Genomic DNA, 23,444 nt, shown 5'->3' on the forward strand with positions numbered 1-23,444 from the left:
CGTCCCTTGATATTTGGTTGAAATGTTCAGAACGATAAGTACTGCCTCTCTGAGCAGGGCGAGGACCAATGCATCCCAGAAGTCCATTTCCCACACTGAATCCGCCGTCGAGCGCGAGGAAAGAGCACTTGCAGAACTCAAAGAACTATGCCGCAGAAATTCTGTAACCTGGCCAAAGAGCGAACTGGTGCGAGAATATGCCCCGGATGACAATTTCGAGGAGTCAAATCTTTTGTAAGTGGAGGCGTTCTATTTTTCCAGGTTCTACCTGGTGGTGGTCCAGCCCCCTTGGGCCTGACTTCGACCTAGGCGTTACTTACGAGCACGGAAACACGACGTCCATACCGCATTCAAGCAATATGCTGCATCGGCAAAATGGCGCCATGATATCCAGCTAGAGAAGACTTATGATGATGTCGGCATCACGAGATTTGAGACTGTCAGACGACTGGTACGGACCAACGCTCAGCTCCCGTTTAGCAACGCAACAACTCAGACAGATAAATCTAGCAACCTCAATGGACCGGCCACCGAGATGCTACCGGAGTACCTATCATGGTATATGTCGTGTCTCAAGTCGAAGCAGACGACATCCTTGCATTGCATAAGACGGACCCGGCATTGTCAAGTATCTTCCTTGCCGCCGAATACGTGACACAATTTGTGCAGCCATTATGCGGAAAGTTACAGCACGAACGTATCAATACCTCGATCAACATCATCGATTTGTCGCACGTTGGGGTGTCACCTTTCTGGAGGCTACGGAAGCTTCTTAGTACTGCTAGCAACATGGCGACAGCTCACTATCTAGAGACCGTAAAAAGAATATATGTGAGTGCGAACATTTCTCGATGTTCCACTCTCCACAAAAGGAATATACTGACTCTTACTACGTTGTGCCACGCTGATCACACCGAAATAGGTCGTCGGTGCTCCGAACTTCTTCCCTACTATCTGGCGATTCATAACCATCTGCTTTGAACCTGCAACCACAAGAAAAATAGCAGTCCTTGGTCATGGGGAGTGTGCAACGATTTTGCGCCATGACCCCGGACCTGAAAACGTGCCGAAGCGCTTTGGCGGGGATCTGTACTGGGAATTTGGTGGCTCCCCTGAGCTCAGTCCAGATGCTAAGTCGTTAAGCAAAAAGTGGGTTGACAAATGGGTGGAGGGTCCGTTGCGGATCATCGACGGTCCTGGTGAACAGTGGAGGATCATTGCTGTAGGGTCACAGAATGGCGAGTTAAGAAGAGAGGAGTTATAGGGGGCCAAAAGAGTTATGCACCTCCACAAGCCAGGTGGGAATATGGAACTACCCTATGCTCGGCTTTTAGCTTGAGTGTTGCAATATATGGGATCTCCATTATAGATTACCTGGTTCGCTTGTTTTCGCTTGCTATTTCTCTTCTAAGTGAAAGTCATCGAGCCAGGACTGATCGCAGTCGTGCCGTGTCAAAATATCATGGTCATCAAGTTTCAACAGAGGCAATCCTTGTGCGCGACTCGAATCCTCCAGCAGGTCAAATAAGCTTCCGCCGAGAGCCTTGTTCAGCTGCCGCAGAAATCGTCCTTTCACAGCCTCTATTTCGTCCAACAGTGTTCCATGCTCCGATGTTGCCAGGATCTCTTCGAAACTGTTCCCGTCAGCCGGGTCTTCCCAGAAAGCCAGACAAATCAGTTATACTCACATTCGGTCATTGGCTAGCACGTTGTTCTCCTCAATGAACCAGTCTCGGGTCACCAGCCCTAGAGCTGACCACCCGAATTTGTCGGCGAATTTGAGCCATCGTTGGCCGGCTTCGATCTGTTTGCTCAACTTTCTTTTGTAATGGTTCCACCGAACGGCATCAGATTCGTCGGAATCGATAAGGCCACTCCTGTTCTTATTCCTCCCCTGAAATCTAGCAGGAAAAGCCACGTCCCAGATATACTGGATCAGAGACACATAAGCCGCGGCCTTGTATGCCTTGTTTGTCGATGTCCGTAGCGACAAGCACGTGCCATCCTTGTCGTGCCCCAAGCGACCTCTGTTCGCGACCGTCTCAGCATACAATCTGGCCAGTCGAGCCAACGCGAATCTCCGTAGATAACTGTTCAAGTTATCCGCTGAGTCGACACTATTGACGGCATTGACAAGAACTTTAGGATCTTGGCTGAACACTCCAGCCATGGTGGCTCTTTCATTCCGCTGAATGAAAGTCATTACCTCTTTCAATGCTCCAAAGGCGTGCCCGTTGGCCACGGCCAGCACCATTTTGACCAATGTATTAACACGACCGGGAGACACGCCTTGCTGAATCCTGCCACTGGACGGTGCGAAAGGCAGGGACGTAAGTCGCTGCCAAACTCGAGTAGCTTTGATAGGGTGCTTCGCATGGTTCTCCTGCTGTGCATAAGATCCCCTCTTAATATCCCAGTCATACCAAAACGAGGAGTCCAAGGAAGAATTCTTCACTCTTGATTTAGAGGACATGGACCGAACTTCCGACTTGTGTGCGTCATCAAATTTCGGTCTTTTTGTTGGTGTCTGTACTGGAGTGGCAGGTCGGGGTCTTTTCCTTGACGACCTGCTCGTGGGGTTTTGTAAAAGGGACGCTCTTCTCAAGTTTCTTGGGCGGCATGCCCTGTTTGTGCTGTCGTCCTCCTCGACCTCCTCCTCCTCCTCCTCCTCTTCGTCGTCTGAGTCCTTATTCTTTTCCACGCCACCTTCTTCTAATTCCTCTTCGTCTGTAGGCTGCTCTACATTCGCTTGTATCTCGTTTGTCTTCCCGCGCTGTCTCCGTGATTCTTGTTGGCCGCGTTCCCTTTCGTCATCGTCATCGTCATCGTCTTCATCATGATTATCATTAGATTCCATCTCCGAACTCAATTCGCTTGAGCTAGATAGTCCTTCCACCAGGTTTAAGGTGCCCGGATTTCCCGTATTCAATTGCTTACCAACCTGGCCTCTACTCGATCGTTCAATATCATCTGCCGGGAGCGAGACAATAAACGCTCCGCTTTCCTTACATATCAGAGACCCGTCGACGCCTGCTGAAGAAGGGGTTTCCGTCTCGAGGACCGAGCAACTCTCCAAGGACCTTAGTGGTGGTTTAATTGCAGGCTGGTTTATATCAGGCACGGAGTCGTCTGAAGGGAGCTCATGATCTTTGTGAAAATAAGTGTTATCTTCAGTTATGCTGTTGGTTGAAGAATACCCGTGTGTCACTTCTGGATTCGCGGCAACTGTGAATGAAAGAGCTCGAAGAAATGCTTCAGCGTCCCTGCAAATAGCATGGACAAGTTGCGACGAAGTGGGATAATCTTGTGACACCAAAACGCCGTCCTCCGTGAGACATGAACAATCATGCAAAGTCGTCGAACTGAACGCAGTCAAAAGGAAATGTCGGAAACTATGGCAAACAACATGGCCGCTACGGGAGGGAATGCCCTGATCCTCATAAGGCGAGGAGTCCCGTAAAATCATTCAGCCGAGCGGCTTCTCAGCCAATGCTCACGTCTCCGATGATCATGCGAAAGGTGATAGCAGAAAGAGTCAAGTCCACGCAGATAGTGTGCGAAGCCCAGGTGGGATTATCGGAGAGGATCGACTTATAATGACCGGTTCCCTCGGGCGTATAACCATTCTTCTCAAGAATGGGAGTCACGTGCGTAGTACGAACAAAGTAGAATGGACTTCACCTTCCACACGCTGCTTCCGATATTTAAGCCTGACTGTGTCTATAGAAGCCCTTCCACCCTCAGTTTTTATGAGATAGGCGGCTAGTAGAGAGTGGTGCATCTCATAGCCTCCTCTGTCCCACAAGTTTCCATTGTAAATCACTTCCTGCTGCCAGGGCTTTTCCACGGTATGACGTTCCGCCGTTTCACTCCGCCGGGATTCGTGGCACCAAGGCTTCGACTTCTTGTGTAACTTAAGGTTTCGAACTCACATATTTCGCAACCATATTCCAAGGTAGGTCGCACCCATACGTACTGTCGGGGGCTGTTGGTTCCTTTCTGTTGCTGCCGTCCATGCAAAAGGATATCTGCATCCGTTTGTGCAGTCAGAAACCACGAAAATCTTCGCTAAGTCATTCCTAAGGCTCCTATAATTGGCGCGTAGAGCATTTAGCGTGTTTCATGCTAGTTCTGTTGGTCGAGACCAATCAGATTCCGTGGTCAGAGGCTACCGAAGGAACTTGTGGTTGGTAAAGCTGACCACACTTCTGAGTAGTGACGGAACCTGTTGTCTTCTCGCCGACCCACGATTCACCATGGAGTCTCCACTTTTGAGACACAGACCCCCCGTACTTCCACAGTTCTACGTGGAAAAATAGCCTCGCCCTTTCGCGCGCTCCCGCGTACATGGGTCGATGTAGGGTGAGCGAGCCGCATAAGACGCTTTTCAGATGTTACAGGCTCTGCAGGGGTTTATCTTTGGCCAATTGAAATTTGAGCACGGCTCTTCACGGCACCGATTGGATGAATGAGAGCCTGCGGGATGGGCAACGTACCACTGCTATCCAAGGCTCCAGTCGGGGGCCCGAATGTGACCTACACCCATATCTGCATGTGTTGACGGAGTTGGACCTATGAAAACACTATCTAGTCTAGCCTGCGACATGCGTGTGTCAGTACAGGCTAGACTATACCTAAAACAGTCTAACACGACGCATCCTCAAGGAAATGTGGCATCTGGACTAGCTGGCTAGTCACCGGGGAGCAGAGGCGGACATTTCCAGAAGATTGACGGTAAACCCGACGAGAATAAGGGTATCCAAAGATATTCTAACCGCCGACATGACTCAGGGGCTGCAGGTTGATAAAGGTATCCGCTCCAGCGAACCAAGAGATGTGGATGACCGTGGGTTGTTGTATGCATGCAAACCAGACGGAACGAGAAGGGACAATGATTTGAAGAAGACCCTGGAATCCATCCTGAACGAGCAGAATGGTTAGCATCGTGTCAAGCGTCGAAGTGTCTCGTCAAGGGGGTATACATATCAGGACTGGACGCGCATACTATTTTTAGCATCTAGGCCCCAGCCTGGAGACATGATGTAAGACCGAGGGATTCTATCTTCCAGGGTACTGTGTTATGAATCGGACCGGAGCCCGAAGGCTCCCGTGCATTCACGTAGGTTCCCTAGCCGGGCCACAGTGGTGTCTATAGCAGTCGTAGCATTGAGAACCATAGGGTCCGACTATAGACTTAGGTTGATCACGAAGGTCTTATCTACTATGGGTGAGAGAGCGTGACTATATAGATTCTCACCGTCCAATGAGCGCTACGCTCCGCTGGCTCTGTCGTGCTCTGCCTGCAGTCCACCAGGTCCGCACAGAGCACCGAGCACACCACATGATATCCATGTCTCTCCTGGCCTGGCCTCTCGGGTTACTTTCTTCTACCGGCCTTGCCTGCGACCATGTGGTCGCCTCGTAACATATTTGAAAAGTAATATACTTTCAGAATCTATTTTATTTAAGAATAACAAAAATAGAAAAGATTTATTATTCTCTTCAATAAATTGAAAAATAAAGTAAGAGTGTTATGAATCGCTCCACTGGGTGGTGTTACGAGACAAGGGTTCCTTGGCAGGTGGGAAGTATAGAGTGTATACCTGTAAGAGCACGAGTATAAGAGCGGGTCGCTAGACTAGAGCGAAGCTGATCGATATCCAAACGTATGGGTATGATCAAGAACGAAGATGACTACACAGTAAAGCTTTGAAATGACCGTGTATATATATCTCACATGGCTCCGCCTGGATCATATAGATTAGCCTGGTCTATGACACGCTCTCTTCAGCGTCGAGCTGTGCACCCAGTTCGGCGCGTATATGCTACGTGGCTGAGATTACACCTTTTTCACTCCTCTTTTACCAGAAGCGCTGGCTACGGGCCGACCAGCTCCGATATAGTTGAACGATAGGTCTACCCGAAGCTTCTTGCCCGCTCGAAAAAGGCCTCCCAGAGGATGAGTCGCTTCTCCACGAGGACCTAGTTAATGTCGGTCTCATTAAATCGCTTGGTGAGATCGCGCTCGATGCGGTCGCTGACCGAGAGTACAGCATTAGTGTCATCACACCTGACGCTTCGGTTGGGGAGATACTTTCTTTTGCAGGAGCTTCTCGACCCGGGATCGTAGGAAGAGCCGCCAATAAGGACCTGGTGCCAGCACCACATCTAGCTCGGTGTCTTTGCCAATTGTTTTGGGGCTTGCAGTCACCTTCTAGTCGATCGGATAATGAAGATATATTGGGGGGTTTTCGTTATACGCCTTCTCTTAATCCCATTCTACCACCTGAAGGCAGGACAACTTTGGTGTACGCAATTAATATCTCTTTTCTGACACGGGCTCTCTCCGTGAGTCGCCGACAACCGCAGTTGGTGTTACATTCGCTTCGAGGGAGTTGGGAAGGGTAGACACATCGGCACGGTGAACACCGTCAGTATCCTGCATTTGTGAGTCATCTCGTGGGTCAACAATTTGGAAATCGTATATATCTGAAATGGGTCGTCGGCAGCCATCACGGTGGCCTGTCGTGGGAATGAACGAAGATAGTAGTGGATTTTTGATGACAATGGCCGGAAGGTCGACGTCTTCGGCTCGACTGCGCTGCGGGCTCACAACGGGCGCTTGCGACATACTTTCAGCAATTCGCTTTGCAGCAACCCTCCACTCCAGGTCTAATCACGACTTGTCGATCGTCTGTACATCCTCGAAGATCCAGCATATAGAGCGAAAATACGTTTGGATATTTGAATTGCGGAGTTCTTTGGGACTCAAGTAATCGACTTTGCGCCGCGAGTACATCAACTGCTATACATCTTATTTTTCCTGCTCTTGCCATATGACCGCCTTTCAGTTGTGGCATTGATCGGAGACTTCTTCTTCAACACGAACATGTTCCCCATTGGCATGTTGATGGAAAAGACCATCACTCTACGCGGTGGACAGCTAATGGCGCAGAAGGTATGACCTCGTCACCCACCCTGATGCTAAGGCGCAGCTAACTGATTCCCTGCAGCACTACCCGTTCCTCTTGGACTTGGTCAAGGAAGGGAAGTATGGTCCTTCGTTTATATTCACTAATGTCGGTAAGTAGACACCCATCCTCAATCTGATGCTCGACAGCGCTAATGATGGTATTCTCCAGATAACTTCGAGAATATTCCACAATTCCACAAGAGCATGACATGCAGTTCCATCACACGGTACCCCAAGGATTGAAGTCGATCATGGTGACTCCCTACGGCCGCCAATTGGATCTATAAGCGCTATCAATGGGATGTCTCGAACTAGGGGGCGTGTCATGAGCTGGCTTACTGCCAGCTCATATTACATGCGAAACAGTGTGGCAGGGAGTATCGAAGTGGCTGTATTGCAGAGCTTACGGTTTCGATACATCTTACACACACACACACACACACACACACGCACACGCACACACACGCACAATTTATTAACGCCCGGCGACTAAGCCGAAAGGGCTACTATCACTAAACTACTTACACATTTCTTATACCGAATCTTAATCTCGTAAAGCCCATACATAATTCACCGATAGCTTCTGTTTCCTCCTTTGGCATTTCTCTTCGGGTTCTCGTGAATTAGGTATTTGGTCAGTAGACTGCCTCGAAGGTTATATTCTCCAAGTGTTCAACGTCCTATCTTCGGCGGCTGAAGCGGCGTCTGCTTTCCCGAGCACGAGTAGATATGAGGTGTGTAGGTGAGTAACTGATGTGGTTTAGGTGTGTCAAGCTGGGTTAGTGGTGTGCATCGAGCCGGCCTGTGGCCTTCGCGTATCTTATCGTTGCTCGAACGGCGTCCATGTTGGGAGTCCAGTTCTTGTCATCTCTTGCCGTTTTTCCCCTAGATAGAATGAAATATTAACTCTATGGATATCGGTACACTGCGTCATCTCCGTGCGATATGAACTCCACGTCTTACACCAAAAAAGAAAGTGGTCTACCGTCTCTCGCGCTTGTCCGCATTCACACTGATCTGCTGACGCCGCCTTGTTTCGGTGCAGGTACGTGTTCAGTTGTGCCATGCCTGTCCTGAGTTGGGCAGCACAGTGGCCTCGTGCCACGGTAGTCGGTCGTAGAGCTGGCGTGTGTGTTTTCCTGGCAATGCCGCATCAACTCTTTTGGAATGCCTTCCTACCTTTTCCGGTAATTTTCTGGTGGTATCCAGCTTAGCTCGCGTCAGACGGAGTGCCGTCGATCGCATCACGGTGTTGCGTCTTGCGGGGTGCATCCCTGTCTCTTTACGGCTTTTGCCTTCTCCTTGGCAAGCTTCATCAGTTCGTGTTCTTCACTTGACGGTAGCCAGCAGACTGCAACTGTGTTCCCGTATCTCCTCAGTGCTCTGACTGATTTGTAGATGCGTCGAATATATTGTTGCCCGGACTGTTGTCGAGGTTTCTGGAGTGCCAGCGCCTCTGCCTTGTTTCTCGTTGTTAGCATGACACTGCAAAATCGGAGCTCTGGTAGCGTGCCGAGAGCCGTGCCAACCGCGGCAAGTTCTCCAGAGTAAGGATTTTGTTCTTCACTTGTGCCAAATGTGAATGAAAAGGAACCAATCCCGTTGCTTAGACCACTGTGTGTTGGCATGCATCTCTCGATGCCCCACCTATTCCGACGACGCCATTCCGCGCTGAGCTGCTCACGGCGATATGGACCGCCTGGACGGTGTCCGGATGTCGTGCTGCCGATGCATCGACCACTTTGAGTATTCTTTCCTCCCAAGGTGGTATTGGGCATGGTCTGATGGTTTCCAATTCCTCCATCAGCACGTCCTGGAGAGCATCCGCCACTTGGTAGAGTGGTGAGCGGTGTTGTTTTTCTGTTGACGGGTCCGATGAGTGATCCTTATAAACATGCATCCAGACGTTGGAGGCGTAGTCGACCACTGGCGCGACCGTGCACGTGAATAACAGCCGTGCCGTTGCTGGCGAGAGACCCCTCAGCCGTCTGAGCTGCATTAAGACCTTGACCATACTCGAAGCAGCGCACATTTTCCATACGAACCAGTTCCGGAGCTTGATGGTGGTTTCGCAGACCCATCAACAGCGACCGCGACGACAGCCAACATCAAACAAGAAAGCCTAGACTATACTCAAAACAGCGAATATTTTCTAGACGAACCAGTTATTAAGTTGGATGGTGGTCTTGTAGACTCTGTCAACATGAATATGTTGATAAGTCTGCGAGATGTTCCGGCCAAATGTCCTCTATATCGCCCAAAGAGCATGGAGACCTCATAGCTTCTTTGGACGATACTATTCAGTGCCATGTTGACGTATCTCGGCCTTTGACTGGCCATGACGACGGTATTTTCCGTGAAGATGGAATCCAACAATGGGAAGTAGCTGCTGCTCTGGGACCTGGCCAGCCGTTGTCGATATATCCTAAGGCCTTATCGAGTCAAGATCTGGCTCAGAGCAAAGAAGCGCCCAGCTCCTTGACTCTTCGAGGAGCAAAAGGAGGAAGCGATATATCGAAGAGGTCGAGGAATAGCCGCAGCAGCAAGACGGAGAGCCCACAGCTCAGCTTCCACTTGCTCTTTTGGGCGTAATCCATTTCACCAAGCCCGAAGGTCGCAACAGTAATTTCCCTTCTTCCAAAGAGGTATATACTGGCGTGCTTGAGCAGTATTTCTCCATTACCCAGTGGTGCACCTATCGATCATGTGATATGCGACCGACGAACTGTTCTCGAGGGCTGTTGGGGCACGATTCGACGTCAGGTGGCCGGGATGTTTTACTTGGTCTGAATCGGTGCATAGGCCCGAACAGTCAAACATTCAACTTTATACCACGTCCTCCGGTCGACGATGTGGACGAACTGGGTTTCATGAATGATCGGACGTTTGAGTTTGTGCCGCCTTTTCCCGTTGATGCTGCGACCCGCCAGATGAATGTTTCGTTCTCATTTAATACTAGTAACTACAGTCCATGCTGTACTATTGCGGTCTTGAGAGGTCTCAGTGCGACTACTTCCAGCGTGGCCATGGCAGATTCCTCACCTATGAAGTGCAGCAGATATGCTGATGATCAGGCTTGTTACATCAATTTCCCTGGGCAATCGCAATCAGCCTGATAAACGGCCAACCCTCGTCGTCTTCCTCCTAGCGATCTCTCTAACGGTGACGGCACAATGGACCCAATGTCGACGATGGCAAGCATCATCGCCCTGCTCCAGCTTACGTCGACCCTCACCGGTCACATCAACGACGTCCGAAAGCGTCGCGAGAGCAGGCCAAAATAGCAGTGGAAGCCGGCAACCTCTACAGCCTCTTGATCAAGCTGCACTTTCGAGTTGAAGCAGCACGGAGCGACGCCGCCCGGTTCCGTCAGGTGAAGCTGCTGGGCGTGGAAAACGGACCGCTCGACCGGTTCAAGAGTATCCTCGAGAAGATGGTGGGACATATCTTAACGATGAGAAAGAGAGACCAGATCGAGTCGGCACTGACATGGACATTGACCAAGCCAGAAGTGGACGATGCTCTGGGACGAATGGAACGATTGAAATCTTTGATTAATTATGCTCTCACCAACGATTTATTGTACAGGCCACTCCAATATGTGCGAGACTGGAAGGTTAACACAGGCAGCATGTTGCCACAGGCCATACACAGCGAGGGGGTGGCGTCGCGAGCGCAAATCGAGCACATCACCCGTCATAGTGAACGGCTACAACTCCATATTGACGGTAGGTAGCACGAATAAAGATGGGTGGAGGTCGACTAAAGTAAGACCAGAAGAGCTGCAGCGGCGACTGTCCCAATGGCTCGGGCATCCTGATCCATCGAGCAACTACCATGCCGCATTGGAGAAGCGCCATGCCATGACCGGGTTGTGGTTACTGGATGGACAGCCATTCAGGAAGTGGAAGATACGTACATCCTCGTTGATATGGCTTCATGGCAACGGTAAGTAATCCATGATAGTATGTAGAAAAGAGACTGGCATTTGTGGCGAGCTGGATGGGGCAAGACAGTCTTAAGGTGTGCTCAGAAGCGAACCTCTGATTGTGGGTAGCTGGTGCTAACTATGGGGAAAAGTGCGGCGGCGTTGGAACACATTCTCCAGCATCGAGAAACTGGAACGGACATTATAGTCAGCTACTTCTATTTCGATTTCAACGACACTGACAAACAGTCATCGAAAAAGGCCCGTTCGATCCCTGCTGTTCCAGTGTGCCCGCCAAACCCATCATGGCCTTCAGACTCTGGAACAACTATACCACAAGTGCGGTTCAATCACTGCGCATCATCTTGGATTGAATGTTCAACTATGCAAAGTAGCAGAACCAGAAGAATGGATTTACGGCAGCTTCAATCTGTGTATTCCGGTCTTCATCTCCAGATGGGAAAGACAACCAAAGAAAAGAGTTCTTATTCGATTTCCACTGCCATATAAGGTGGGCGGACCAGAAAATGCGGACGAAAAGCTTCGATGCGAGGCCGGCAGCTACATCTGGCTTCAGCAAAACTGTCCATCCGCCCCGATCCCTCGCCTATATGGATTCGGACTCTCGACAGGTCAGAGGGTAAGAGGAGAGAGTCTGTTAATTAGGTTTCATAAACTTGCTAACCTCACGCTAGTTTACCGCCTTCGAGCACCTTCCTCTCCTTCTCCGGCTGGCACACCATCTCTACCGCCGGTTGCTTGATTGGCTGAAATTCCCCGTCCCTTCGAGATACATTCGTCATCAAGGAGCGAGCTTTGACTCCTTGGGGTCCGGCTATCTTCTAATCGATTATATAGAAAAGAATAAGGGTGAAATGTTGTCATGTACATGGAACGAGAGGTATCAAGAGAAGGGGTTGCGCAAGAACCTCTTTCAAGGCCTTTCCCGGATCTTGTTGAACATCGCTCAAGTGCCACTTCCGCGCATTGGCTCCTTCACCGTAGACAATAACGGATTCTTACTTTTGGCTAACAGGCCACTGGCGCTGGTAATCCATCAGCTAGAGAACGAGCAGATCCCGGTGGATGTCCCTCGTCATCTAACCTACACTTCGGCGGATTCTTATGTGATAGACAGACTAAATTGTCTACACGATAGTCGATTACGCCATCAACCAAACGGTGTTAGCGACATAGGGGACTGTATCTACCAGATGTCGGCTTTGGCAGCCGTGAAAGCCACCTCATCACTCTTTCTGAGACGCGACCTCCGCCACGGTCCTTTTATTTTCAGCCTGACCGACCTACATCAGAGCAACATTTTTGTGGATGAAAACTGGAATATCACATGTCTTATTGATCTCGTGGGCTTTCTCCTGTCCCATAGAGATGGTCCACCCTCCCCGCTAGCTAGCGAATCAGGCAATCGACCAAATGGACGAGAAGATATACGACCCCGTTCGTCGCGAGTTCCTAGATGTTCTGGAGAAAACCGAGCGGGAGCTTTCCATTCAACCTCAACAAAGACTTTCCGTTGTCGTGAAACAAGCATGGGAAATGGGGACGTTCTGGTACACTTTGGCTCTGCGCAGTCCCATGGGGCTTGTTCGAGTGTTCTACGATCATATCCAGCCGATACTCGCCAACGGGCACGAAAAGGACGACGGATTTTACACAAACTTGCCGTCGCCCTGATCACCAACGGCCTCTTTCTAGACCGGCTTCACCGCGCTCAAATTTCCCCGGTCAACAATTACCGAGTGTAGCGAGCGTTTCCACGGCTGATGGATTCAACCTATTCAACGAAGTCCGATTATGTGGTGTGGGCATTGCTAACGTTGAGAAATACGGTCCGGACAGCATCCCCTGGATTGACAGTAATTGGCATTGTCGAGGCAGGCACCGATGTTGTCGATCTCACCTCTCGTCAAGACTGGCAGGCTCAAGTCGACAACAGCATTCTGTTGCCCACGGGACTGATAGATGATGTCTCTCTGCATGTAAGTCCCCTTCATCAACCCCGCGAAATATGCTGATGGCGGCAATACTGTGATTCAGTGAACGTGTATCCCTTCATGCTCCCTCTGACCTTGACCTTGTCCAACCCGTGCCATACGGCCTCAGAACCCTCAACGGCGAATTGGCCCCATGGCGTCTTCGTCCACGACGTATTCCGATGCCCGAAGAAAGTTCTGTTGAGGTCAATACTCTCCGAGCCTGCCACAGTCCTATCAGTATCGAAGACTTTAGTGCGTTCCTTTCCGACGGCAAAAGGCTAACACTTACTAGGGGATCCTTTACAGTCTCGATCTACAGGCAGACATCCACTCGACGGCCTTCCTACGATGGACGTTTGAAGCTGCTCAACAATCACAAATCAAGTTGAAGATTACGTATTCTGAAGGATATAAGCTTGAGCCGCGACCATATCCTTTCTTCCGTACAAAGGCAGATCGTTTGGATTCAACCAACGGCCACCTCATCGGTCCGTACGACGAAGTTGTTCTCGACCTTACTGAAAGGCAGACTGTTACCTATGAACCATTCTGGTTCAGGACTTTCCGGGTCATGTGCCTGGAAATCACAGTGGGACGCATGCCAGTCGACATGGTGTCATTTAAAGCGAAGCAAGTCAATTACCCCCTTGATGTCAAGGTCAGCTGGAAACAACCTGAAGGCGTCGACAGCGACAACATCTGGAAGGTCTCGATCAGGACGTTACGTAATTGCATGTTTGATGCATACTCGGATTGTCCTTTTTATGAGCAACTTCAGTGAGCCTTTCACGCTTTTTGGTTAGAGGCAACAAGAACTGACTTGCTTTCATAGGTATTCTGGCGACAGTCGGTCGGTTGGAGTCTTCCATTACCTCCTCGATCTGGAGACGACCGACTCATGCATCAAAAATTCACAAACTTCGCGGCATCCGTCACCATCGAAGGCCTCACACAAGCTCGCTTCCCGTCACATGTGCCTCAGCTCATTGCCGGTTTCCCACTTTATTGGATACTGCAAGTGAGTGATCATCACCTCTTTTTTGGGGATACTATCATAGCAGTATAGCGAACCACCCACAAGCGTCAAAAGTGATTCTCCTCACCGGCGCTCAGTCTTGCAAAGCACGGGACAAAAGCATGATTTTACTTACGCTACCTTAGTGGTGCCAGATATATAGGCTCGTTCACTGTCCTCGATCTGGTCAAATCGGGCTTCGAGGTGATTGTGGTGGACAATCTCAGCATTGCCTCCGAGAAGGTGTTCAACCGCCTTGAGCAGCTGTCGGGAGAGATCGTGAAGTTCTACAAAACCGACGTCACCGACCCAGCCGGTCTGGCCAAGACGTTTGTTGACAACCCTGGACTTTATCCTGTGATTCATCCCGCGGCCCTCAAGGCCGTGGCAGAAAGTCGAATCATCCCTCTGGAGTATTACTATAACAACGTCGGAGGCACCATTACTCTGCTGAGGTGTATTGTACGACATAGTTCCATCGACTCATTTACAGCTCGAGCGCGACAGTGTACGGTGATGCTACCCGATTCGAAAACATGGTTCCAATCCCGGAGGAATGTCCACTCGAGGTTGTCAAGCTTTGCCACAGCAGGAAAAGGCCGTCCATGGGCGAAAAAAGCTCTTCCTCTGCGGCTTCCTTCATCAAAAGGTACATGTTGTGTAGTGCTTGAGAGGCATTATTGAGATTTTGAACTTCTGCCTCGGTATTGCCAATCTGACCGAGCTTGCTTGACCTCGACCGAGAAGAAATGAAAGGCGCGATCTTTCTGTCCCTTTTGAACCCTTTCCTGGCACACGTGGCCTTTAAGCTCGGCCAGCTGGGACAGATTTCGGAGTAAACCTCCCGGAATGATGGTAGAAGACCTTGAAAACAACGGCGAGGTCTGGCTTTGGCTGGCTTATCTTCATCGTCGAGGTACGAGCGGGCATGCGGCGAGATGTCCATACCGCCTCGCAGATGATCGAGTGTGGAGTGCTCCCGAACTTCATGCAGAGAAATGTGAACATTCTATGAGTTAACTCCACGACATGTTCAATATACTGTCATACTGTCCGGACATCCATCAGAAAGCCACGAAACGTTCTACTGGGCATCCCCACAATTTTTCACTCCTTTCTCTTGGTGCCGTAGTGCCGTTTGCGCGTGGGGGAGGAGTGTCTAGCACACTGGCTAGCTACTATACTCCTTAGTAGGGAAGCCAGCTGTCAACACTAGCACCACTTGCTCGACGCGCGACTCCTTCTCTTCTGTTGCACTAACCAATACCACACCAATTGCTGCACGAGAGGATATATCGAGATCGTATCGTCCGTCGCCACCATCACCAACGAGTGTCCCGTCACCATGCCTAACGCCTGGCCCCAATTCGGTGCCACTGACTGCTTTTGTTACACCAGCTGTCGTGGAGGCAGTTCTGTGTATGTCCATGTTGATGGGTAAATCTCCAGACGGCTGATGATGCTATGCAGTAACTGCGGTGTTGGTGACGCGCTTCGTGATGGTTGAGATGCGGCAGGACGCGTTGGTGAGGTGCTTCGGCTTGGCCCCGCCAGGTAGTGGGTTGTACAATAAGATCTAGCATGGTGTCATCAATGCATTGCGAAGTGCTACATCGATAATTCAATATGCAGCCGTTCCTAATCCGACGCGCTATCTCCCTCCTTTCCCATCATCAACGAGGACGGCCTTTCCGCTTTGTGACGCCTTGCGGTTTCGATGGATGCCTGCGTTTGAGGCGCTCGCCACTCTTCGTCGTCGCTCTCCTCAAGCTCTTTTCCTTTCGTGGCTTCACTTTTGACAGCTCATGCACATCTTTGCTCATGGTTCTCAGAGTTTCAGATGGTGCATTGGAATCTTGTAAACATCTTTTTCTTTCCGCGATTCGAGCGCTGCTCCGGGTGGGTTGTGGTGTCGATTTAGTTAGACATGGCGACAGCCGCGACTCTCTACTATGGTCAATATCTCCTTGCTGAGCTGGAGCAACCACCAACACGCAGTGGCCATCTTCCTGTAGCGGGCCGGCCAATGGGGTTGTGATCGTCGGACGGAAGCTGGGAGAGGTCACTCTGCGTTTCGAGAATTTCGAGGATTTTGAGACCTTCGAAGAAATATTAGGACTGAGGACAGACCGCGGGTTTTTGCGTCTTCTCTGGCGCGCCTGCGGCCGCTCTTTCTGGCTCCGAGGATCTTCTATTCCTTTCGCGGGTTGGAAAGAAACACGACTTGCACCACGGGCGAACAACCCGCATTCGCCAGCGATGACGGGATACTGGCCGTCGATCCACTTTAAGAACACTTTCCATCTCTGAACATTGCGCTCCGCTCCACTCAACTCGGCTTTTGACCGAATCATGCTCTGCCGGGTAATATGCAATTCATAGCCCTCGCGGAGACTTCTCAATTCTTCGGAACCAGATACTTTCTTTAAATTGTCCCTCGCAGAGGCGACTTCCTGGAGCGCGATTCTCATCAACGCTGACTTTCCCTTTGACCTGTTTTGTTTTGCCACCTGTGATGCCTTCTCGGCTGACTCCACTCTTGATTTCGCTTCCATCACTTCTTTCTCTGAAGCCCGAATATCGTCAAATCGGCCATACAGGACTTGAGGATCGGTAATAACATCGGTCAATCGTGCTTGGGCATCCTCAAACTTCCTCTGATACATTGACAGGTCTTCCTCTGCCCGCGGAACCCGTTTCTCGCAAGCTTTGAGCCTCCGATAGTAGAGCGCTCGAAACTCGTTCCAGTCCTCCAACCGATTCTGTTGGTGTCTGTCCTCGAGTACTCGGAGGTCGTAATTCCATCCAGCGTCTGTTTGGCTCTCACGGACGGAGTCTTGGTATTCTTGAAACCTGTTTCGTGGGACGTAATAACTCCTCTTCTTGTCCTGCATGTCTCGGAATCGCCTCCACTCCATGAGTTGAGTAAAAAATACTGTGTAATAACCTCCCTTCCAGTGCCAAAACCAGATAATGTCCTTGTACTGTTCATAATTGTTGGGGTTTTCTATCACGTCCCACCCAAGAGCCACGGGATGAGACGGTCGACCTCCATCAGCTACCAACTCATGATAGGATTCCAGTTGCTCTTGCCAAGCCCCCCCTTTATCTTTTTCGCCGTCGATAGTCGAAGTGGAAGGCGAGCGGTGACGGTTGAACGAAGGGATGAATGAATCTGCGGTAGGAAGACACCTTGGTCGCGGTCAGTATTATCCTTTGGGGCAAATCGCTCATACCCTAATCGTCTGCCAAGTTCACCTGCATCCACCGCCCGCGACCGATCCTTCTCAGCGCGTTCATGATAAAGTTTTCTATAACGAACGATTCGTTGTTAATACCGGAATCTGATACGGGGGCATCAGGCAAAGGTGTTCTCACCGTAAATGTGCTACGTGTTCCTCAGTCTCGTTCTCTCGGTCCTTAATCTCGAAGAACTCCTCATCTCCAATATCATCGACTGTTAGACGTAGGAGTTCATCCGCATATACTGTGATGGTCATGATGAAGGAGAATAAATTCGACGGAATGGTTCATCATTGAGAGAAAACCATCGAGTCGTGGGTTGCAGACTGATGTAGCTGCAGCCACGTGACCACAGTTTCAGGGTGTGAGCTGAGCGGGGAAGTGATAGGGTCTTAGCTATTCTGGACAGCGCGCACTAATTATTAGCGCCGGCGCGAACCTACGGGATCGTCGATCTGGGGCCGTCAAGCATCCTCCACGAGAGGCAGCAAGAGTGTATAAGCGTAGGAAGTAGCCGCCCCTGAGTGTAGTTCCTCTTCGTCCCCTAGGACTGGTACGACGAGACAGAATGGATGACTTGAATATATTCTTGACTCTAACTCCTTTTGATGAATGGGGATTGACGATCGATTCGTTCCGTTTACCACACAACGCAGACCGATATGTGAAGCCGTCTCCTATTAGCCGTGGGACCACGCCAAGCGAATACGGCGAAGACGAAACTCCAGCGAACGAACTAGAATACTTCCACCGCATCCAGCTGAGATTCAACCAGGAGACCAAAGTGAAGGGTCGTGTCACCTTTGGAAGTGATCCTGACCTGTGTGATGTCCTCCTTGAGTCGACAAGACCGCGGTTTTACATCTCTTTCGACAGCGAACAACGGCCCGCAATCTGGGATGATTCTAACAATGGTCTCATTGTCAGCTATGACGGCCAGGGGAAAAACGATCTTCGTAATCACTTCAAGTGGATCTTCTTCCCAGAGTATGAAACGATCAGAGCGAAGATACCACTGCGAAACAAGCGGGAGCTCGCCTTTAATGTCCACCTACCCCAGCATTATAAGACATATGCGACAGAATATGAGGATAATGTGAAGAGGTTTATGGCCGAAGCTCCTCCTCCACATGAAGTGGCCTTCCACAACCTCATCCTACGCAGTCAGGGGACCTCGTTCGCACCGAGCGAATCTCTCTCTCCCACCAGACGACCGGTGTATTTAAAGCGTGAAGAACTGGGCAAGGGTGCTTTTGGACGGGTTAGGAAGGTGCTGGACGCTACTACCGGGTATGAATACGCTGGAAAAGAGTTCTTCCACAAGAACGGCTGGGAGAAGGAGGTTGAGATCATGAAATATCTCCGCCATGTGAGCACATGCTGAAAATCTTTGTATGTTATTATTCTTCTGACTCTCTCCAGCCCCATATCGTGCTGTTTGTCGACTCCAGGACTGCACCGAACCCTTTCATAGTGATGGAGTACCTGCCGCTGGGAAACCTGGCAGCGCAAGACCAAGTCTCTTCCGTTAGCGATACTGATATGTTGGTCATCTGCAAACAAAGTCTGGAAGGCCTTTCTTATCTCCACAGCCAGAACATCACACATCGAGACCTGAAGCCAGAAAATATCCTTTTGCGTTCCAGGACGCCGATCCACATCAAATTGGCGGACTTTGGATTGGCCCAGGACGGATCGGATCTGAAGACTTTCTGTGGATCTCGGATGTATGCAGCTCCAGAAATTTTCCTCGGTCAACATTACACAAACGCTGTGGATATCTGGTCTCTTGGTGTGATTGTAATGAAATTCGTATATGGACTCCCTCAGCATGGAAGCGCCAAGCGGAAGGGAAAAGCCAAACAGAAAGAAACTCTTCAATCTGAGGGTGTCTCCTGGTGTCGAAGTCTCATAGAGAGCGCCAATGATTGGGAGTCCGACCTTTTGATTGATTTTCTTACTATGCACATGCTCAAGTGGAATCCTCAAGAGCGACTGTCTGCAGCAGAATGCTTAAACACAGTGTCAGAAAGCAACCTTTTCAGCGAATCAATTGCACAGAAGGGAGATTTGACCCCACGACTACACCCTGTTCGCGGCACCGACGACATCGACATAGAAGAAGCGTCGACGATCATCAGACCTCTATCGCACATGGAAACATTGGCGCAAAATGTCCGTGCGTCTAGGAGTGAGGGGTCTATGCTACGGTCAGCAGGCCCTTCGCCGCCGTTGATCCCTAGGGATGACGAGAGGACCTCGTCCGTGTTTCGAGAACAACTCGACACCAGGTCTGCCAAACGCAGACGGACCGTGAATGACACCGAGCAAGTTGAACTCCCACAACCACCGACGGAAGGTTTCATATGGGACAATCGAGGCGCAACTTTTCAAAACAACGAAATCAATGAAATGACCGATTCTACGATTGATCGACTGTTACATGTTTCCCGATCGTCCCTCAAGTTTATGACACCTTCACACTCACGTGCCGACGGCCCAGACATGAATAATACCAAGGTCCAGGCGCGATGGATTCCGGTATTACCATTAGCAAGCTCACACAATCATCAAGAACGACCGACGCCAAGACAACCGCCGGCCCCTCAAGAGCTACAAACACAAGGTCTTCCCCTCCAGATTCTTCATACCGAGGTCTTCTTCAAGGTTTGTCTTGACGATGGACAAGTAGCCGTTCGCAAGAAAGATTTCAAGGTGAACGTGTCGAACCTAACGAGATTGGTATCTATGGACGTAGAACAATACGTACAACAGAGGCCGGATCTCGAATTTGAACGGGTCAGAGGGTCGGGTTCGTACATAGATTTTCAGGGTGCGATCGAAATTTGTAAGTCGCTAGGTATACCATCGGTTGCTCAAGTTCTGCAACAGGGACGATCGAGCTATGAATCACAGTGCCAAAGAGGCTTACTACAGGATACCCATAATGGTCCGGAAGTTCCTCAGCCCCCCATTCGACGACGACGCAGAACATGGCAGGGTTATAATTTTGTCTCTGATGTCGACACTTGGCTAAGACACCATTAGACTCGAAGACCTCGCTGCCCTGAAGGAGGCCTACCAATTCAATAGAAATGCGACTGAAGACGAGCTTCGAAGCACCGCCGAGCGAGCGAACATGACAATTGACCAAGTCCGAGTAAGCTGCCCTCATTTGACAAAGGCAGGGACTGAATCATATAGGGGTGGTTTGAGAATCGGAGATACCAAGACCGACGTATAACCAAGAGATAAATGGCATGATCTTACTCAAGGCCATAGTTTCGTCGTCACCTCTCCTGATATAGGCACACAGGCGGCAGATTTCCAGAGTCCATGCAGGGATGACAATTTCCGATCAGGCGTGCCATAAAGATTGCATCATCTGTTGCTGGCATATCAAACATAAAAACACCCTCGGACTTCTTCATGTGAGCCCATCGTTCCCCACGGTTGCGGATTGCAGAAGAACATCGCGATATCATTCATGTTCCACAATGTCTCACGTCGACAACGATCTGGTCTTTCGCATCGGTAAGGGGTTGCCAGCTGTGCAGCCACCCGAGACTCGGTGTGACCCATACAAGGGGGTCTGGATCGATTGAAAAGGGCCACCTCATGTTGAATCATGGACGGTGTTCATAAATACTCTCACCACTGCAGCTGCGCTCCTAACCGTGCGTTCTTCACCACCAAAATTATCATGATTTACTCGACATGCAGTCTAACACGATTTCCAGCCTTCATATTTTGGGTTCGTCGAGACCCGTGAAGACGCCGTAATCCTGAGTCAAGCTTGACTCCAAGGGAGCCTAAACTTCGTCCGCAGGCGGCCAACCCTGTCAGAGCGGCCTTCCATTGCACAAAGCGGCCATGTATTCGTGCACGAACAGACAGTATCCGGCATTCAGCGATGGACCGATGGCCGACACTGGAGCCCAAGCCGGATTCCGAGCGACTTCCTTATCTACGGCGAGCAGGTGGCCTCGGCCAATCGAGCATACACCACAGAGAGTGACCACAAACCACTGCCAGAGAACGATGATTTGGAAGAATGCCACCGACGACTTTATGGCCCATTTGCAAACTCCTTTCATTTTGGCCCGGGGAATCTGGTCATGAAAACCATCAAGGTCAATGAAACAGGTCACTCTGGCACGACTTGGCACGTGGTGTCTTACTACCGGCCCATTGATGTTCTGCGAGGCCAATTGCAGACCCTGGCTCTAAACCAGGAATTCATCCTGCAACCGTGGCACCGACCGGGAAATTCGATACCATATGACCACCAAGGGGACAGCCACAGAGCGGGAGAAAGCAGTGCAACGCCAATGATGCGCCTACGGGGCATCCACAGGCCAGTGAGCATCATGTTCCGCCAACTTGGCCTATGTCAATAGATTCCGTACACTTTCATAACCACACTCTCCAGGGTCTCTTTTCAGACCTCGAGGTTGCCGGTTCCGGCACCACGCCCGCCTCAATTGATGGGCAGAGAAATCCAAATATGCTCAGATATGGCATACGTACCCCTAGCAATGGCTTGACTTGGTAGCAATTCCGAGGCGTGTTGGCAAGATACAGGATGCGAAGGTACGGACGTATCGACAGAGGTTGCGATTGAAGCGGACGGTGCAAGTGCGACCGAAGCGGAGAGTGATGGAGGCGGGCATCGTTCGATGATTGCAAGTCCAGCCATCGTTCCGCAGGAACATTGCAGAGAAGGTTCAGCCACCTTCGTTAAAGATAGATTGACCAGATGGAAATTTTACATACATACATACACTCCCTCTTCCCTTCGCCTAACCGTGAATCAACATATGCATGAAACGTGTACTGATCATTCCATGAAGTTCTAATAATGCTCCACCACGTATCCATAGAATGCGATTGCCTAGCAAATGCAGCCTTCCTCCGTAAAACTCGTCTAGCTTACTTCAGTCCTTGTCTGTCAGATTGAAATGTGCTTTTATCGACTGGATTGTTGAGAACAGCGAGGGTTTTTCCGGCCTTTCGTACCCTGTCCGATCTCTGTGATAATCCCTATAGACAAAGCTTCATGGGATGACCGTAGTAGCACATCATCCCGGTTGGGATCTTTCCCGACGGGTGGCTGTTGCATGCATGCGAATGTTAGCAAGGGAACGTATGAGGAGGCGGAGCAGATGCACCGACAGACGTTGAATCTGAAGGAAAAGGTGCTCGGAGAGGAGCATCCGTCGACACTGGCCAGCATGAACAACTCGGCTTGAGCTGCATCAATGTATGCGCGATGCTGAAGCTGGAGTTGGGTCTGAGGCGGCTGGCTGAAATGGCGGGACTTTTCAGCTGCTGTTATAGAGCAGGGTCAGACCTTGCCAGTGGTTTAAGACGGAACGAACGCTTCAGTAAGAAGCTCAAAGAAGCTGAATGTACGAGATCCGATGGGTTATGGGCGTCCTTTTTGTCATGGCGGCAAGCAGCGCACACAGCTCTATAGGTGGTGATGGCTCCATATTCAAATACAGGTCACTATTCTGCTCCCCGAGTTCCCTGCCAGCTGTGGAGAGAAGTACAAAATCTTTGGCCTCCAGAGAAATCTAGCCTGTACGAAAACTCACAGGCTAAATGACCATATTCTCCTGCCTTCCTGTGAGTTCACGATGGATGTCCAGGGTTGAATAGATCACGGTTTGAGCCTCAGGAAGAAGAAACTGCTAGGGATCTTCGTGGCAGTCACAAAATACAAAGCCTGCAAACCGTCAAAACGTGCGGAGACTTCTCACCGGAGGTTCGATAGCTGACACCGGACCATTTCTTGTCGCAGAGAACAATAAATCACCACCCTTTGCCCAACAGTACCCGCTACACCAGCCCAGAGTCGGTGGACACTCAATTTCCCGAAAGGCTCGGCATGGATGTTGGAAAACTCTTCTTCAACTATGCTGAAGACTCAAACAATTGGCGTTGGGTGAAAATTGCTTATAATTGTCGACCCGCCCAGGCGTGGAACTGGACCTGGCACGACTCGCATCTTCAGACGACAAGGGGCTGCAGATAGATGAATCCATCTACAAGAACCTTTACGAAATCTCAAATTTCGAGACCACCACGGAACTTGCGATCCGGACTGTCGATTCCAGATTACATATCTACGTACGTGAAGACAACGAGGAAATTATTCAGTACCCATCGCGAGATACTGTTGCGCACATTTTTGCACGTTGGCCAATTGGACTCTCATCTTTCCGGCTTTGTCTACAGAGTCCAATAAAATGACGAGTATTACACGGGGAAGACGTTCCCAGG

General features: G+C 50.3%; 6 protein-coding genes across 7 annotated transcripts; 4 read left to right on the forward strand and 2 right to left on the reverse strand.

Moving 5' to 3' along the window:
- Positions 1-22: 22 nt before the first annotated feature.
- Positions 23-1,264, forward strand: PV06_11512 (uncharacterized protein; the record flags this gene model as incomplete). Its single annotated transcript, XM_016413202.1, has 4 exons — positions 23-234; positions 310-451; positions 511-831; positions 923-1,264. 4 exons carry the CDS (start codon positions 23-25, stop codon positions 1,262-1,264), a joined length of 1,017 nt encoding a protein of 338 aa, XP_016256398.1.
- Positions 1,265-6,684: 5,420 nt separating this feature from the next.
- On the forward strand, positions 6,685-7,507 carry PV06_11513 (uncharacterized protein). The gene is made up of 3 exons (XM_016413203.1): positions 6,685-6,958; positions 7,014-7,083; positions 7,143-7,507. Exons 1-3 carry the CDS (start codon positions 6,890-6,892, stop codon positions 7,214-7,216), a joined length of 213 nt encoding a protein of 70 aa, XP_016256399.1. The 5' UTR covers positions 6,685-6,889; the 3' UTR covers positions 7,217-7,507.
- Positions 7,508-8,217: 710 nt separating this feature from the next.
- On the reverse strand, positions 8,218-8,987 carry PV06_11514 (uncharacterized protein; the record flags this gene model as incomplete). The annotated part of the gene is made up of 2 exons (XM_016413204.1): positions 8,218-8,534; positions 8,621-8,987. 2 exons carry the CDS (start codon positions 8,985-8,987, stop codon positions 8,218-8,220), a joined length of 684 nt encoding a protein of 227 aa, XP_016256400.1.
- A 3,698-nt stretch (positions 8,988-12,685) lies between these two features.
- On the forward strand, positions 12,686-14,597 carry PV06_11515 (GAL10 protein; the record flags this gene model as incomplete). Its single annotated transcript, XM_016413205.1, has 4 exons — positions 12,686-12,901; positions 13,191-13,675; positions 13,731-13,916; positions 14,060-14,597. 4 exons carry the CDS (start codon positions 12,686-12,688, stop codon positions 14,595-14,597), a joined length of 1,425 nt encoding a protein of 474 aa, XP_016256401.1.
- PV06_11516 lies at positions 14,222-17,440 on the reverse strand. Of its 2 annotated transcripts, XM_016413206.1 has the most exons (3): positions 17,292-17,440; positions 17,150-17,224; positions 14,222-17,105 (listed from the first exon to the last, which is right to left on the reverse strand). In XM_016413206.1, the coding sequence occupies exons 1-3, from the start codon at positions 17,411-17,413 to the stop codon at positions 15,587-15,589; spliced, it is 1,716 nt and encodes a 571-aa protein (XP_016256402.1). In that variant the 5' UTR covers positions 17,414-17,440; the 3' UTR covers positions 14,222-15,586. The 2 variants fall into 2 exon arrangements, with proteins under 2 accessions (XP_016256402.1, XP_016256403.1); XM_016413207.1 differs by having other exon boundaries at positions 14,222-17,224.
- Positions 17,441-17,724: 284 nt separating this feature from the next.
- PV06_11517 (uncharacterized protein) lies at positions 17,725-21,827 on the forward strand (the record flags this gene model as incomplete). Its single annotated transcript, XM_016413208.1, has 5 exons — positions 17,725-18,525; positions 18,579-20,004; positions 20,195-20,316; positions 20,897-20,910; positions 20,986-21,827. The coding sequence occupies 5 exons, from the start codon at positions 17,725-17,727 to the stop codon at positions 21,554-21,556; spliced, it is 2,934 nt and encodes a 977-aa protein (XP_016256404.1). The 3' UTR covers positions 21,557-21,827.
- Between the last annotated feature and the right edge of the window lie 1,617 nt (positions 21,828-23,444).

The sequence above is a fragment of the Exophiala oligosperma genome (genome assembly GCF_000835515.1).
Source record: "Exophiala oligosperma strain CBS 72588 unplaced genomic scaffold supercont1.38, whole genome shotgun sequence".
NCBI lineage: Eukaryota > Fungi > Ascomycota > Eurotiomycetes > Chaetothyriales > Herpotrichiellaceae > Exophiala > Exophiala oligosperma.